At 40.6% G+C, this 17,223-nt stretch overlaps 1 protein-coding gene across 1 annotated transcript in view; it reads right to left on the reverse strand.

Annotated features, from left to right (window-relative positions):
- Positions 1-17,223, reverse strand: part of MYRFL (myelin regulatory factor like) — a 45,598-nt gene that overhangs the window by 13,316 nt on the left and 15,059 nt on the right. The window contains 12 exon segments of the mRNA XM_075057920.1: positions 785-848; positions 1,444-1,607; positions 5,047-5,156; positions 5,637-5,745; positions 6,147-6,347; positions 9,648-9,738; positions 10,308-10,418; positions 11,676-11,752; positions 12,876-13,071; positions 16,257-16,404; positions 16,824-16,855; positions 16,857-16,911. Coding sequence (XP_074914021.1) covers positions 785-848; positions 1,444-1,607; positions 5,047-5,156; positions 5,637-5,745; positions 6,147-6,347; positions 9,648-9,738; positions 10,308-10,418; positions 11,676-11,752; positions 12,876-13,071; positions 16,257-16,404; positions 16,824-16,855; positions 16,857-16,911 — 1,358 coding nt within the window.

Raw genomic sequence — 17,223 nt, forward strand, 5'->3', positions numbered from 1 at the left:
CAGGCCATGTTAAACCAGGCCTGGTGGAAATACAGAAAGGCACTTTCCAAACAAGCATGATGATCTTAGATGATGGAGCATTTGATTGTCATCATGGAATAAGAACATCTGACCTATTATTTTCTCTTGCTCTTTGGCACTGGCAAAAGCAAGGTAGGCAAATGAGCATTGGTTCGTCTTGAAGAACAGGACTTAGCAGCTTAGAAAGACTGTCTTGAACAAGGTCAACATATATTTCCCCAACTCATTCAATCCCTGTGAAAAGGGGTCTCCTCTTTCTATACCAGGGTATGGGCAAGAGGAAGTCATTCGGCAATAGCAACGACATCCTATCCAGGTCTTAACCACCTGAAAGACAGCACTACCCAGTACAAAACAGGAGATGCTAACTTCAAACCACGGTCAAAGACTCATCCAAGGAAGAAAGCCAAGGAAGAATTATCACTGTGCCGACTCCCAGATCGCAGTGAGCATTTCTGTGTAAGGCTGCACTGCACCACGGGAGCACACCTACGGGCTCAACAGCTCTGTCCTGTTGGTCTCCTCCTTCACACCATTAGACAGCGTGGATCTACTCGCACACCCACAATGTATAGGCAAGAAGTAGAAGTGCCTCATACATATTTTCTATCTCAGTGCAGCTAGTTTTTAAGCTTCTAGCATGACACTAAATTCTGGCTAAGGAATTTGATTCTATATTTAGAAACACGAAAGCTTTCACCGATATCTCAGCACTTACAAAAACCCTCTCATAGGCACATTTCATATATTTAATTTCACTCACCTTGCTGGATTTCAGCGGGACTGATTTTTTTGATGGCAAAAGACTAGTAGCTCGACTATAACTGCTGTAAGAGACAAGATCTCTTTAACATTCAAATGCTTCGGCAACTAACAAATGAAAAAGAGACATTTTCAATAGGGTGTTAATGTCACTTGCTTTTGCAATTTTAACATTTAAAAAGAGAAAGGCAGAAGTGTCATCAGATTCATTTTCAAGAACAAAGGCCTCCCGTTAACTTATTCAGGTGAATGCTATTAAATGCTACATTTGATTTCAAAGAAAACTTGGGGAAATGGTTTAGAAATAGGAAACACTCATCACTTCCACTGAAGCACTAATGAAGATTCTTTCTTGCAGAAGCAGCTCTGCAGATTTCTCTTAGCAGCAATTTCCAAGCTCCAGGGCTGTAACTGGACATAATCTACCCTTGCTTTATGCAACTGAAGCAATTACAAAAATGACTGCAATTTAACAGCCATTTCAAATATTAATTTTGTCAGTGAGTTAAAAATTATGAGAAATTTGAAATTTTTGCACAACTTAAATGCTGGAAATGAGCTGAACGCCACTGTCGAGCAAAATTGGTTTTCACTTCTACCACAGAGACCGCTTTACCAGTTTCTGTGACAACTATCAGAGAACATCCCAGACAGACGTACCTGACTTTGCTCTCTTCACTGACTGTTGACTTTAAACTGCTCATCCGTTTCAGCCTGGCCAGTTTCCTGTTCCACTGTTCCAATTCTTCTATTCTGACTTCGAGATTGTTGGTTAGTTTACAAAGCTGCTTTACAGCACCAACGTTCTCCATAAAGATCTGATCCTGAGAAGCAAAACAATGACAAAAGTAGATACAGTATATTCATCAATCAGATGTAACAAGCAGTAATGAGTACAGAATTCACCTGTATAAGGATACATTGAATATTTAAAATGCAAACACAAGTTATCTCACTGTAAATGGGATGCACTTACGACTCTAAAACCCTTTTGCTAGATTGTAAAAATTGCTTTTGTTCAATTTGCAGTAAATTGAAAATGAGGACTTGCAGAAAAATTTGAAGAAGCTAAAGGGCTTTGTAGACCAAGAATTTTAACTATATCTTACCTTCATATTGCATTGAATTTTAAACCTTAACACTGTCACAACAGGCATCTACTATTTGATTTGTAGTGCTGCAGCTGAACATAGATTTCAGAATCCCTTAGCAAAATGTACATCCAACCATCTGCCTACGGGATTGACTAACCTGGCTCAGACAAGCTAGAGCTTCCACCCATGTTGTACACATAACATGAATCACACAGGAGTCCCTGAGACAGGGAAAGATCCAAACCAGAGGTCAAGCTGTGATGGTGTAATATTTTGTTCTCCCCTTCAACCCCTCCAGCCTCTTACAGGAGTCCTATAAGTTCCAATACCGTGATCAGCTCTGCAACTACCGCAGTTCAGACACCCTCCATTTACTCCTTCTGACTATTTTACCCAGGAAAAGCCTTGTATTCTTCTACCTCCTGCTTATCACCTAGGTATCAATCTGCTGCCAGAGAAGCCCAAGCATCCAAGCAGTATTTTATCCATTTCTGAGCCAAAAATGGTTACTGATCCACTGCAGGAGCATGGTAACAGCGTACTTTCTCCACTCCGTTTGCAAGAACGGCTTTCTCATCCTAATGTACAACCAGACTGATGCCATTAAACCTTGGATGAAGCTATTACTGCAGTTAGTGTTGCTAAGTGTTCCAGTCTAGGCAAGTCATGCAGAAGTAAGGCAAAAGCAGAGTTTCGCCTTTCACGTTGTAAATGCCACGCACACCTTTCTTTTAAAGGTGACTGCGTTCCACAAAACCAGACAGTATTTTGTATAAACAGAACCTGAGCACAGGTATCGGTGGCAAGTTGCAAACTTCTCTACCGCCAGAAGACCAACAGCCTGTTTAACTAAAAAGTGACTTCAAAATAACCTCCTGCATCTAGAACTGTGAAATCATTTATACGGTCACTTGTCCTCATATCAATGATATGTAGCAGCTGCCCTTTCCATTCTCCTCAAATCATGCATGAATCTCTTCTAGGTGACTTCAACCAGCTGAGAAAATGACTCATCTGGCAAAATGAAGGAACACTTTCTTTGAGAAAAAAAGGACTGACTAGAGTTTTACTGCCCCGCTGATGACAAAGTACTGACCACAGTGTGACTGAGAACAGCAGAAAGAGTCTTGTTCCAAAATAGCAAATTTCCACACAGTTGAGACATTTCTCTAGAAAGTAGCAGAGCCTGGTTCAAATGTGTAATGCAAACAATTAATTTTACAGGGTTCGACAGCTCCAAACAGGCAACTGACAAAGAGAAACAGCCAAACCAGCCAATATCCTGCTGATCTGGAACTAAACGTGGAATGTGAGATAACAAAGTTCAGGGCCCCATCACCTGCCCTACTGAACGCAAAGATATGAAGCACTGTCCATTTACTACTCAAGGTGTGGGGCTGCTCTGGAGCTGGGAACTCCAGACATTGAAAGCAGATGTTCTGCCTGGACATCAGATGTTCCAAATCTCTGAATTCAATATACATCTTAAACTGTTGGACACAGATCTCCCCTGCCCCCGTCACCCCAAAGGTCACAGAACTGACATTCACAACCTCTGCCACAGGTGTTAGGAGGAAGAGGAGAAAGCACGGATTTACCTAACCACATTAAAACGATGTCAAAGTGTTTGCGAAGCGATCCCAGACCTAGCCAAGTAGTCAAGAAAACTCTAAGCAGCAAAAAAAAAGCCATTTTTGTAACAACTCAGTCCTGCTCGGGCCACATCGGCGGCAGAATCAGGCCCCACCGGGTGCTGTAGGCTTTCTCCGTTTGCCAGGTCACATCCCTGGAAAACATCCTGGCAATGCTGTCCGGAGACCCGAGCTACAGAGGAGAAAGGGAACATTATGGGCCCAAATTTGCGTCATACTTCAGCAAAGGGAGAGGTAAATCAAAAGCTCAATCTGGCTACCCCAAAGCAGTTTTGGGGGGGGCTCAGAAATGCAAAGGATGCTGCAGCTGTCACACAGCGTAACGGGAAGGGCTGACGGACAAAACGAACCTCGTGTCACTATCTAACACCACTGCTCTTCTGTGAGCACCTAGAGATCAGCTACAGGCTGGAACCCTGACCAAATACAGCAAATTTTCTAAGTCTCCTTTTCAACAGTATCTCTAGAAAGGGCTCTTTCCACAGCTTTATTCAAGGTGTCTCATTCGTGCTTCCTTTATATGGAATACAGCCTAGCAGATTTAACCTATGAATTAAACTTATTTGTAGCCTATCAAAAGATGACAAGTGAAACGCAGTATTTTTATAGATATTTTCTCCAAGTTTAGTGGTATAAACTTTGTGTTTTCTATAGAATAACGAAAGAATGCATGGTTATAATGAATACAGGATCGCGTTCATGGCATCATCCAGACAGGACAAGGTTCCCAATCTGTAAAACCTCCCTCTTCGCACTCTCAGCTGTAAGTGGGAAGAAGCTGGGACATGGTCCTTGACCTGCAGCGAACCAGCGCACAACAGAGGGGCTGCTCCGAGCAAAGCTCCGGCCGAGCGCTGTCTGCCCTCAGGTGTGACCCTCGGTCCCTTCCCGTCCTATTTCTACAGGGAAAGGAGGGGGAGAGAGCACAGGACAATAGACTGAGGCATCATTTCCAACCTCCGAGCATGGTAATTACTTTGTGTGCCATAAACATTTTGTAGTGTGTGATTTTAAAGCTATAATAAGGATTTCAGATGGCCAAAGAAACCTTCCCACAGAGCGTGCGGAGCTAGCATTTGTATTTGGCATGAAAAAATAGAGTAAAGAAGTTTTTATTTAGCAAATAGAATGCCATCAGTGCTTAATTCAATTCTGTAACAATTAACTTAAACAATTAAACCCAAAAGAATATTTTGGAGTCCCACTTGTTGGACCAATGCTGTGAAATTGCTACCCACCTTCATTCAGCAAAGTTAGGTTTTTTCCTTCTCTCTTTTACTGTATGCTTCTTTGTTATTATAATGAGATTTTAATGTAAATACTTTTTGTCATTAAAGGATTCAGCCATTTACCAACATCTGGCGGTTCAGTTTTTCCTCAATGATTTGCCAAACACTATTTTTGTAAATGCACGTGGAGGTCTACACCTTTCTATAAAGCATAGCGTGTGCTTACAGCTCCACATACAAAAGGAACAATCTAAACACACATTTCCCCTTTCTCTCGCAAGACCATACCTTGTCAACCATGAGGAAGTTTTCTATTTTTTCTCCGTCATTACAGGCAACATCTCCGACTTCTCTAACAGCTTGAGGTAAAAGCTCCTTCACTTCCTGGGCTATTATTCCTGTTCAAAATAACAAACTGAAGTCAGGAAACACACTGGCATACCGTTGACCATAGTTATGTGCATTGAGTTGATCATCCTAAAAGCTACAGGTAGGGCCAAACGTGATCTAGAATTTCTCTGTGGTAAGAAAATCCAGGATTTCAGGGGGTTTTTTTTCCCATCCCACAGAAAACAAACAGAAACCTTTAGAATTCCCACTTCTCTGCAATAAAAACAAAATTGTTTGTGATCGCATACTTCATTCTCCTTAAACCTCTGGAAAAACAACCTCCTATCTTTAAAAATTGAAACAGAAGTTGGAAAATTACCAGAAATACTTAATTTTTGGCATTTTTCTACCACAGGAGATAGACGGCAAAGTGTGCAATTGTAGTATCCCAAGAAACGAGGATGAAAGAGCAGGGTGTTAAAAGGCACTATGGCACAATGAACAACAGTGGAAGTTAATGAAAAATGGGAACCGAGCTGACTGAATACCTGTTTCATGGGTATTTTTTATTCCCATAACAGATGCAAATTCAGGCTTGTAGTCATACTCCACCAGCCTCATTTGTGTTATTCTTCTCAACTGCTCATTCGTATCAACCTAGTTGGACAAACACCAAGATTCACATGTTACACCACCACGAACGTCACGGCATCGAGGACATCGCCGAGAGCGCGACAAGCCTGGCGCGGCCACGTGGGCCATCCGCGCATCCAAAAATACGGACCATCTTCCCGCTCCCCATCGGCAGAGCGCTATTTGTATTTGCGCTGCCAGCGACCCTGCAGTCTGACAACCCCCATTTACGCAGATATCCCAGCTTCCACGGCCAGCCCCTTCCAAAATCCATAGGCTCCGCTGAGCAGAGCGCTGCAGCTGGTTTCTTTAGGCCAGCCTTTCCGCACACCCACGATAAAGCAGCTGCTTCATGTGTCAGAACGATGACCCACACGTGTGCTGTGGTGCAAACATAAATGCCCTAAATACTCCGCAGCCCTCACCTCCCGGATATTCTGTTTTGCTCGGCTGTCAGATGGATGCATGACTCTGCCCATAACTTTTGCATTTCCGCAGACAACCAGTGCTTCGTCTGGTGCATCTGTGTTAATTCCTACTCGACCATGATAGACTATTGTCTCTGGAACATGTCCTCGCTGCCACAGTACATCACTGTCATTCTCAAACTGCCCTGGGTTAGATGCCTGGAAGAAAAAATTACGTTTAAAGGTATAGCATAGCATAGATGTACTATTGCTTATTCCATTAGAAATTCAGGGAAAATGGAAGGCTAAATCTTTAAATTGTATTCAAGAGCTTTTCTAACACACCAACAGGAAAAAAAAAAAAAAAAGAAAAAAAAAGAGTGGAGTCACTTCCAAGCGTTTCTGCTCACACAGCATTGGCCTCATTGCTTTTTCACTTGAATTCTACTTTATTATCACCTTAAGCTAAATTGTCAATGTCCAAAGCTTTCCAAATTCTAACTTCAACGTTATGCCACATAACCATTCTTTATTTACCAGCAAATTTTAGCTGAGGCTGGAAATTGGAAAAGACCAAACAAAGTAGAGATGAAACACATGTGGTTCACCAAATCCTCTGTAATATTCTAAATTAACTCAGATCAGAAATTTCATGTCAAGGAAACAGGGTCTTTCAAAGAACACCAATAAAACAAGGAAGTGTGTATAGTTAGAAAAGGCATTTGATTTCAATAATAAATTTTGTTAATTTTTTTTTTTTTAAACTTTGAATTCAGGCTTTAAAATTTGAGTCTGAACGAAAAGTATGATAACAATAAAAAGTTCACACGCATTTAAAGAAGCCAGGCTTTTACAGGGCCTTACCATCTACAAGGCATGGTGCTCTGCACTTACCAGTGTTTGTCACAATTAGAGCATGATCTGATATGCCTGATAACAAAACTACCAGCCGAGCAGTGGTTATGTTATGTTTGAGTGTATAAAGGGCCAGAACGCGAGCTGCTTTCTCTCACAGTGCATTTGGAAAGCTTTGCCACTTTAAGGTAACCAGTGGCTGGCTCACTGTACACCCTGCCACTGAAGCCCTCTCAGACATCTGGAAAATGACTTTTCTTTTTTTCTTTTTCAGCTTTCCTGTTGATGTTTTCACCACTTCAAATCACAGCCTCTTGATCCTTCTGCTTTTCTGCCTTCTTTTTTCTTTGTCTGGAATAGTGGCCAGGTTTGCAAAATCTCATTCCCTGGGTTCCTATTAAAAAACTATCTCAGACACATTGAAGGAGCTCTCCTCATCGAAATTTCAAAAGAATCTAAGTTTAAAAATGGTAGAAAAATGTAAATTTCTAAATCATACATAAAAATACATATCTTATAAGGTAACAATGATCCCAAGGATGAGTCAAATGTGAAAATTCAACAGCTTTCCCAAATTAGTAAAGACATGATATTTGTAACACTGCTAGACGCAGAAAAATTCAGATGACAGCAGTATTGTGGAAATTAACAGACAAAAAAGGAAAAGAGCTAAATACGCAGGAATAACACAAACATAATGCTTCAGTGTCCTGAAATAAAAGAACCCACAGCAACAGCCAGGATGATAAAACTTCTCGGCAGGGCAGAAAACTGCTGAAATCCAAACATTGCTTTCAAAGCCCTTTCGCAGCTCCACCCAGCAAGGAGCTCTCGGCCACGCTGCCCTCCAAAAACCTAACCGTACCCGCGGGAAGAGGGCTTGTGGCACAAGGGGACACAAAGTTATGGCCCGGATGAAAAAGGACCCAGGACTGAAACCATCTGAAAGCCCTCATCTTCCTCGGGAAACCCCTGTGCGACACCACACATACTGGGGACTGGCACTTTTGCTCTCTCCAAACCCAAATGCTAAGCCAGGCTGTAATCATAAGCCTAGGCAGATGACGTGCTGCCAAAAAGGACCCAAGCAATCGCCTACTGTCGTGGTTTAACCCCAGCCGGCAACTAAGGACCATGCAGATGCTCGCTTGCTCCCCCGCACCTGGTGAGATGGGGAGAGAATTGGGGGGGGAAAAAAAAAACCAAACAAAAAACTTCTGGGTTGATATAAAGACAGTTTAACAGGACAGAAAAGGAAGGAGGAAAAAAAAAAAGGAAAATAGTAATAATAATAAAAAAAAATAAAAACATACAAAACAAGTGATGCACAATGCAGTTGCTCACTTCTCGCCGACCGATGCCCAGTTAGTTCCCAAGCAGTGATCCACCCCCAGCCCCACTCCCCCCAGTTTATATACTGGACATGACGTCACACGGTATGGAATACCCCTGTGGCCAGTTGGGGTCAGCTGCCCTGGCTGTGTCCCCTCCCAACTCCTTGTGCCCCTCCAGCCGTCTTGCTGGCTGGGCATGAGAAGCTGAAAAATCCTTGACTTGGTATAAACCCTACTGAGCAACATCTGAAAATATCAGTGTGTTATCAACATTCTCCTCCTACTGAACCCAAAACATAACACTGTACCAGCCACTGGGAAGAAAATGAGCTTCGTTTTGGCTGGAAGCCTACTCCTCATGATAAGCCAAGGACTAGGAAGACCCCAGGCAAACAAGAAGCAATTCCTCGATTGTCCCACGCGAGAAAGTTCACTCGACCGCATCTCCCGGAGTCCCTCCCCATCCTGGGCAGCCCCACCGCACGGCACCTAGCCATCCCCTATCTCCCTAAGCCCTCACCATAATCTTCGCCCTAGAAATAACCATAACCCGAGACCATGCCCAGTTCAAACGTTACCCAACGGTGATCGGTCACACGCAGAAGGGGCCAGGACTGAAGGAAAGCTTTCGGCAGCCCCCACGCGACCCCGCTGACGCTGCGGCTCTGCGCCTTCCCTCTCTCCTAACCCTCACCCCCAGAGCTCCTCTTCCAACAGAGCTCTCTTCTGAGACTAACTCTCACTGTAGGCTAAAGCTGAGGACTAAAAGGAAAAAATTATGTCAATCAGGGGACTGAAAAGTAATGGTTGTGAGGAAGAGAGACCAATCCTTCCTTTTTCTCTTTTGAAATCTATATTACATCCACCAAATTAAGAGCTGGGACACTCTGGAAACACACCAGAAAGGGGCAGCTAGGGGTTTTAAATCCTCCTAGAGCTGCTTGACCTTCTTTCCTTGCATTTTTTTCCTTCTCATCCTCCTTTGAAAATGAAGCATCTAGCCAACGAAAGCATTTACCAAATTCCTGGCAAGTGCAGGAAATTGTTTCACCTCAAAGAAAAAACAATCTGGAAAAATCAGTGTATTTTGTATTGGAATTCACAACAAGCTTTCTTTTTAAATTCTGCTATAGCTCTGCTTTTAATGTCTTAAAATCCTGATAATTAAAAGATAACAACATACTCATACAATATGCAACTGTAATTTTTTTCGCAATCTTTTTGAGTCAATGGTAATTTGTGTGCCCAAGAATCACTCTCCCCACAGTCTCCTGTGAATATCAAAACAGTAAAAACTTTTAACATGAAAGCAATATAAATTTCTACCTACCCTCACAATGATCTTTTCAGAGACATTTGCAGACAGCAAGTAGAATTGGTCCTGAGAGACAGCATACAGTCCGACTACCAGCATGAAGTATCTGATTTGAAATCGATTTAATCAAGACAATAATTGAAGTAATGTCTTCTCACAGAAAAAAATAAAATGTTTTAAGTACAGCTGCTATTAGTGATGCATCAAAAGATAGCCAGAACATTATTTTAGATGTATTTATGTTACAATATGAAAGCAAAAGTACTTCATTCTCAAGCAACATGTTCTTTCAATCCCCACAATCACTGAAAATGAACAAAGATTACAGTAATTTTGAGAAATTTAAGTAAGAAAGACTCAAGATGAAGAGCATTCCTTCCTCAGAAGGAAATTATCATGATTTGGGGTTTTGGCTTCCTAATTTCGTCAGCCGTCATTCTGGCTATGATTTCCTGAAGTTATCTCTACCCATGAGGATGAGGTCTTTTCTTTTATTCTCGTATCATTCTGTGACTCTAGAAGAGAGGCCTTTTTAGGAGATACCAAATATCACAGAATTTGAAATAAAATCACAGATTTGACAACACTGAGATTTTTCACAAACATCAGCTCCATTCTAAAGTAGATTTTCTCTTTTCCACTTCATACATGCAGGCCAACTAGCTACAGCAATACCTCTGGTCAGGATTAGGTCTCCCCTTTTTTCTCATATTATTTGCTGTTGTTTCACTGAAATGCAACCTTCCCAGTGTTACTTTAGTTATCTGGTCCCCTGGCAGATCAACTCTAAAATAGAAAAGGAAACAAGATCAGGGAAATAAGCATTTGGAGATCTTCCCAGCTCAAGCCAGATTTCCTCAAACTCATTAAAGCAGTTCTGAGAAAAACTGACAAATGAAAAAAAACAGGGGGACCCCAGCAAAAGCACAGTAACCCTGGTTTATAAAAACGCGTTAAAAAGATAGTGACTACGTCAAAGAGATAAACAGGATAAAGCACCAGCAGTGGGAAACTGTTCTTAGTAATAGGACTCTTGTTTTTCTTAGTCTGTTTGTACAGTCTTGAACATAATAAAACCGCATGTGTTCTATGGGATGGGTATTTGTTGCTTGCCAAGGTTGACATTGCTTATTATTGGATCTGAATTTCCACATTAAAATAAATAAATGTTACTGCTTGTCCTTTTTTTCACCTGCACCTAATTTGTATGTCTAGAAGTATAAAACATACAGCTGTGTCTCAAATACATAGTGGCATTACTCCTGTAAGTGATAAACAACATGAATAAAGGGTTTGCATGGAAAAAAAACAGTCTGCCGAACGGTCACCCATGAAACAATTTACACACACCCAGAATCTATTTGTTGGTATGCAAAAGGAAGAAAAATGACATGATAGAGATAATTTAGTGAAAATGAGCTCTCCTCCCAAGCTCAAAGTTCATTTTTGCAGATTATATATTGCAGCCTTTATCCCAGCACTGTCCTGTCGGAGTTGATGCTGTCTTATCTTTTCCTGTTTTAAGGCTTATTTAATTATTTATAGAGAACAGAACAGCTCCAACAGAAGACACTCATGCCAGAAGAACAAACATTGATTCTGCCAGTGACTAAAGACACAGAAGAATGGCAGAGAGCTGTGGGGAGAAGCCGCACAGATGTTTCTAGCAGAGGCACTCCCCCTGAAAAGCACTGCAAATACATCCCATGCCCGTGTAGAACAGGAACATTACTGCCATTTTTCAAGATGGGAAATGCATCCGCCATACAGCTCTGAACACCATACAGCAGTGCTGCTAGCTGAATATAAATATTTTGGACAGGCATTCTTCACACACTTGTAAAGCTGCTGAAAATTTTCCTTAATGAAGGGAGACCGGGCACTTATTACTATGGTGATTCTATGTGCGCACCCAGAATGGAATTTGGATACAGATCAGAAAACTGGCTTAGAATTACTGTAAGTTTCCAAGAAACTACTACTACACATTTCAAACCAATCACATACTGAAATCAAATGGAATAATTTTCTCAAAATTCTTACTTAACAGGATGGAAAGTTTTTTTGCTTCGATCTGACTGAGACTGTTCAATAGCAATTATTTGATTTGGAGCTTCCACCTATGAAGAAAAAAAAAATTCAAAAGTGACAGGAATATTAAATTTTAAAACACATAAAAACTGAAAGAGAAGTTAACAGGCAAATTGTCTGAAAGAGTGAAATGTCTCTCATTTCTCATGGAACTACACAGAAAGTAACACAGGAATTGACTTCTGATCAATTGACACCTGACAGCTAGTCTGAAGCCCCAAATCATTCTGAGGACATAATTTGAAAGAGAAAAAAAGAAAGAAAAAGTCATGCATTAATTTGCAAAAGAAAAATTGCTTTCTGAATCTAGACCGTTCTTGGCGCATTTTATCCCAAAGCATAAATGCAGATATTTAATGTGAGAACTGAACCTGTGCAAGGTAGTTCCATAAGTTATTTTAATCTAAACTTCTGTACCTTTCTGGAATGGTACTAAGCAGCACTTTGCTTCAGATGGGAACAGATGACAGTAATATTCACTAATTTCTTCCGCATTAGAATACATTAAGCAAATCTGGTAGTAGCTGCCTTGTAAAACAGCTACATGGATTTTTTTAAATGACTGAATTTTGGTAGTAAGTAAAAAAATGTGGTAAAATCTTTCAGAAAGATTAAAATTTCTTACTACTTCTGTATATGCAAGCTTGTGGACCCATATTGGCTGGGAAGAATTTGGTTCTTAAAATGAAAATGGAAACCCTGGCAAGAAGAAATGGGGAAATTTTGTTGGTTTTCTACATGTGAACTGTTCAGGAAAACCAGATTTTATTTTTTTTTCTTTGCTTTGTGAATTGGGTTTTTTTTGAGAACTCTTTTTGACCAATGGGTAGACTGGCCACCTACACACCAGCTGACACCCCTGCACTGCCCACAGAGGGAACAAAATTTCAGTCAAAGAGAGGGAATTCAGTGAAACCACAGCAAACAGGCAAACATGTCATCTTTCGGCATGTATCAGCCCAAGCATCCACAAAACATCACTTTTTTGCAAAAGAGTTCCACACAGAAGTCACTAGTAACTTAAAAGTGTTCTCTTTTGTCTTGGTCAAAAATGACTAAGAAAAGAGTTCATTTCAATTATTTACCTTATTCTATGGATAATCACATACTAACTTATTAAAAGTAATAATCACAAAGAGGAGAAATACTTGCCTTTATTCCAAAAGCTTTCAAGTAAAACTTTTCTATTGGTTTCCCCCCCAGCTGAGTTTTGACATATTTTGGATGTCCAGTGATTCTAATATGGACTGTGATTTGGAAGTGATTCTTCTTCTGGCACACAAAGGCATCATCTGTTGTTGAAAAATTAAATCCTTTATCTGTGACAATGTGATATCCTACAGCAGGTCTACAAAAACAAGAAGAAAGAATAGCAACTTTGAGGCATATTTGAGTGACATCTTGAGTTCCTATTTTTTTACGTGGTCTGAAAATCCATCTGATTTTTAATGACAAAATGGGAGCTGAAATACATCTTTACAATCACCCGTTCTACCAGTATTTTCTTCTCAGCCTCTCAGAGGTGTAAAAATGAAAATGCATATAAAATGTACTCTAATTCTAGACTGACACTTGAAATGTTTGGAAACCAGAGGTGGAGAAGCTTACATAATCCTCACTTACAAATCTGGTACAAAGGGACTCTGTGCACCTAAAAGCACAATAAAACCTTTTAGTGTGTTCAAGCGTTCATTATAACGTTGCTATAAAAAAACAGAGCTGAACGAGTGCTGCAGACAACAACGTGCTAATGAGCCAGCAAGACTCCCTGGTTTGCTCCTGAATTCCCACACCAAGTGCTTCTGCAGAAGCTGCTGGGATTCAAACACGGCTTTACTCAAGCTAGAAGAAAAGCTATCGACACCGACCCTCTGGCCAGATGACTACAAAACTCTCCTCTATAATGTTGTCCATCCTACCCCAACTAAGGAAACCCTATTCTGTCTATTCAAAGGGCTAATTTGTCACCCAAAGAGAAAGAGTATTCTGTCCTTACGATTCATAGCAAACAAGGAAAGGTATCAAAAGAACTTTCTAAAAGAGCCAGTGAACTCACCATCCCAACAATGTTTTTAGTCCTCTGATTTAAGTGATACATAATTCTGAAACAACAGGACTACATGGCAAGGTTCTCTTATATGGGCGTTGGCTTTTCTTGCTAATGAAAGTTTGATAATGATCTCGTCTGATGCTACCGAGAACCTCTCATTAACACAATTACTAAAGATGGCTTTTCAGAACTCATCCATTTGTTTGCACACTATTAGTTGGAAAAAATCAAAATGTACAGACTTCACAAGAAATGTACAGACTTTATTATCTTTTTATAAATTACGAACAAAAGGCCCCTTTCAGACAATCACTGATTATCTAGGACAGAGAATAAAGAGAAAACTACTTTGTAACTACTCCAAAACTACTAAGTCATATGTTAATTAATATTAAAAATTATAATGAAGTACCTACCATCTCCTCAAACCATCATTATTAAAGAAGCAAAACTTCTTCAGTTTCTTCCTACAAAGGTAATTCTTTTTATGTGTGTAGTTCATAGTAGGAAGAAGAGTCATTTTTCAGATTCAAGTGTGAAGCAAGTTCATTAGCTGATATTCTTAAAGCAATTTCAAAGTTCTCGCTTACACGCAGGCAAGCAGATTGAGAAGCAAAAGTACAAATTTCCATTTCTCCAAGTTGAATTGTTTGGAACAACAACTCCCAAAGAGGAATTTCATGTTTAACATTTTCCGAGTATGCCATTTACAGTAATTAAGAGCAAATACATATTTTGATCTGATCTCACAAAGAATGGTCAGTCTCACCAAGCAGTACAGTAAAACTCAGAAGAACTTTCAGGTAGCGAGGGATATGCCTGTCACACAAGCATCCCTCCTAGAAACACACTTCCAATTCCTCTTTCTATTCAGAATTTGAGTCTTGAGACAAAATCTTTGGAACAGAGTCCCACCAATCACAACAGTAATGGGGCAAGCAGCTAAGAAAGTGCCAAGCAAACACAATGCAGGGCATAATTAACAGTAGAGTAACCTTTTCTAATCAGTCTACCTCAGCTAACAGCATTTTGTTGTGAAAATGAAATAATCAAAAGGTTAAAATACTGGATGAATAAAACGGAAAATAATCATTAACCTGAGAAATGCCCCTAAAGTGGGCACAGCAATTTCGAGGTACAGGACCAATCCACCTACACTGAGCAGCGATAAGTACATGACTCTTGAGGTTAACAAAATACAGGATCGCTGCTCAGAAAATCCGTGCTGTAATTACAGCGCACCTTGGAGCAAAGGCGCTGCCGTTGACCTCACTTAAAATTAACACTGACTTCCTCTGCAAAGAACATCTCAATCTCCTTCCACAGTAGTGGCAGCGGCACGTGTATCTGGATGCTTGAATGCTCAGCATCACGTTGTCTTTGTTGACACAAGCCACCAAGAAACGTGAGCCTGGAACTTCACCTTTAAGCGTATGGGAACCACCAAGTAGTTGGGTAGCGGTGGGAAACCAACCTCCCGCCAGCAGCTCACAGCTCCCACGTAGTCATTGACTGGAAGCGTGACGGGAGTTGGAAGCCGCTTCCATCTAGAGTGACAATTCGCGTGACGAACACAGGAGGAGGTTTCTTGGCCCATCCAGCTCCCAAGGGAGTAGAAAGGTGGGGACACCGAGCTGTCCGCTCTCGTGTCGCGTCCGTACCTTGGGAGAAGGGCTGCGTGGGACACAGCACGACACGTACTGACCCATCGCGCTGGGCATTAACAGGGAACGACAGTGTCCAGCAACGACACTGATGCACTCCAAACTCCCACGAGTGCTTTTAGCAGGTTGGGCTCGAGGAAAATTAAAATTCACTATGCTATTTAAGTCCTGTGGAGACAGGGACGAAACCAGCCACTGTAGAAGGGCTTTTGTTAAAAGGGATCTTTCACTGAATACTAGAATGGAGAAAATCAGGGATGTAAAGTGAACTTGGAATGACCTTTGCCAGTGGCAAAAAAACAGTTCTGATTCATACAGGAGAACTCTAAACCTTTGACTGAACAGTTGCACGTCATATATATATATATATATATGTCTATAGTTACTAAGATTTTGGTTATATGAGCCCAGAAGTAATACAGGTATCTTCTATTTCCATTTTTCTTTAATCTTTTAGGCCATTAGAGGGAAAGGTGCCATATGCTCAGTAATTACTTGCCCCAATGTGCTTGACAAAAGAAACAAAAATGAACAAGTATTTTAAGTTAAACTCATTTTCCTTTTGCCCCTAAATCCCTAAAGGGAAATCAGAAAACCTGGCATGAATTTCAACCAGTGTTTAAAGTTCTGCTTCTAATACATCTGCAGATTCATATTCCATTATGCCTGCTATACCTCCTTCTCCAGTCTTATTTTCAGCAAGAACAAGGGGTGCCAAATGTACCATTTATTCCTATAGAACTACAGTACCAGGAAAAAAAAGAAAAAAAAAAAGGACCCAGGAAACCACTTTTCCCAAGTGCAAACATCAGTACTTACAGTTTTTCATAATTAGAGTTAAATAAGCTGTTCCACTGAGAAATTTGATACGGTTGCCATGCTAGAGCTTGACAGCATTTTTCCAAAGCTACATTCTGTCCATCACTGTCATATTCTTGCACTTCAGCTGCAAAGTCCTTAACAGTTGCTGTAGAGAGAGAGTGACAATTCAGTTATTACTTTTGTGACTAGCCAAAAATCCTGCATAAACATTTTTATAAATATATATACATATATACATACATATAAAGCACAAACACATTGCATATATATTTAAATCAGACTGTCCTTTGCAGTTATTCCAAAAGATGGTGTTATATTCCCTTGCCCTAGAAAATAAATTTTTCAGCTTTCCTTATTTGCAAATTATTACACAAGTAGCAGTTCCTACTTTTATTCTCTCCAGAAGGATGGATAGTTTCCTTTGGGGGCAGGCAGGGGAAAGGAAAGCTGAGCCAACCATTTTACTGTAAATCTGCAACACTGCAAGAAACAATTAAGCAAAATAACTACATAAGTTTCCCAGTCTCTCTACTACAGGTTTAAACTGAATATACTCTAACTCACTGCAACAGGGACTTCATTCCAGAGCAGGAGGCAGTTTTCCAATAGCAAACGCATTCATCGCTACATCTGGTTGACTGGTTAATGCTTTCTGAGATATTATACATTTTATGAAGACAGAGGAGAATGTGATAAGAGCCAGATAAATGGAGTACAGTAAGGACAGGAGAAAATATGTCGTTGAGCATATCAGCTAAGATCCATCCACAGCCAGTGGCAGCACAGTAACACAGAGCCCACAGAATCATTTCAGGCCCCAGCTTCATTTGCAGTTCCCCACTTGTGACACACAGCAGAGCGAAAATATAAGAAAAAAACCACAGTAAAGAAACTCAGACCTCATTTCTAAACGATCCCCATGCCATTTTAACCAAGGGCTGTGTTCTTTTTCCAATAGCACGTG

This window comes from Buteo buteo, chromosome 26, assembly GCF_964188355.1.
Source record: "Buteo buteo chromosome 26, bButBut1.hap1.1, whole genome shotgun sequence".
NCBI classification, from domain to species: domain Eukaryota; kingdom Metazoa; phylum Chordata; class Aves; order Accipitriformes; family Accipitridae; genus Buteo; species Buteo buteo.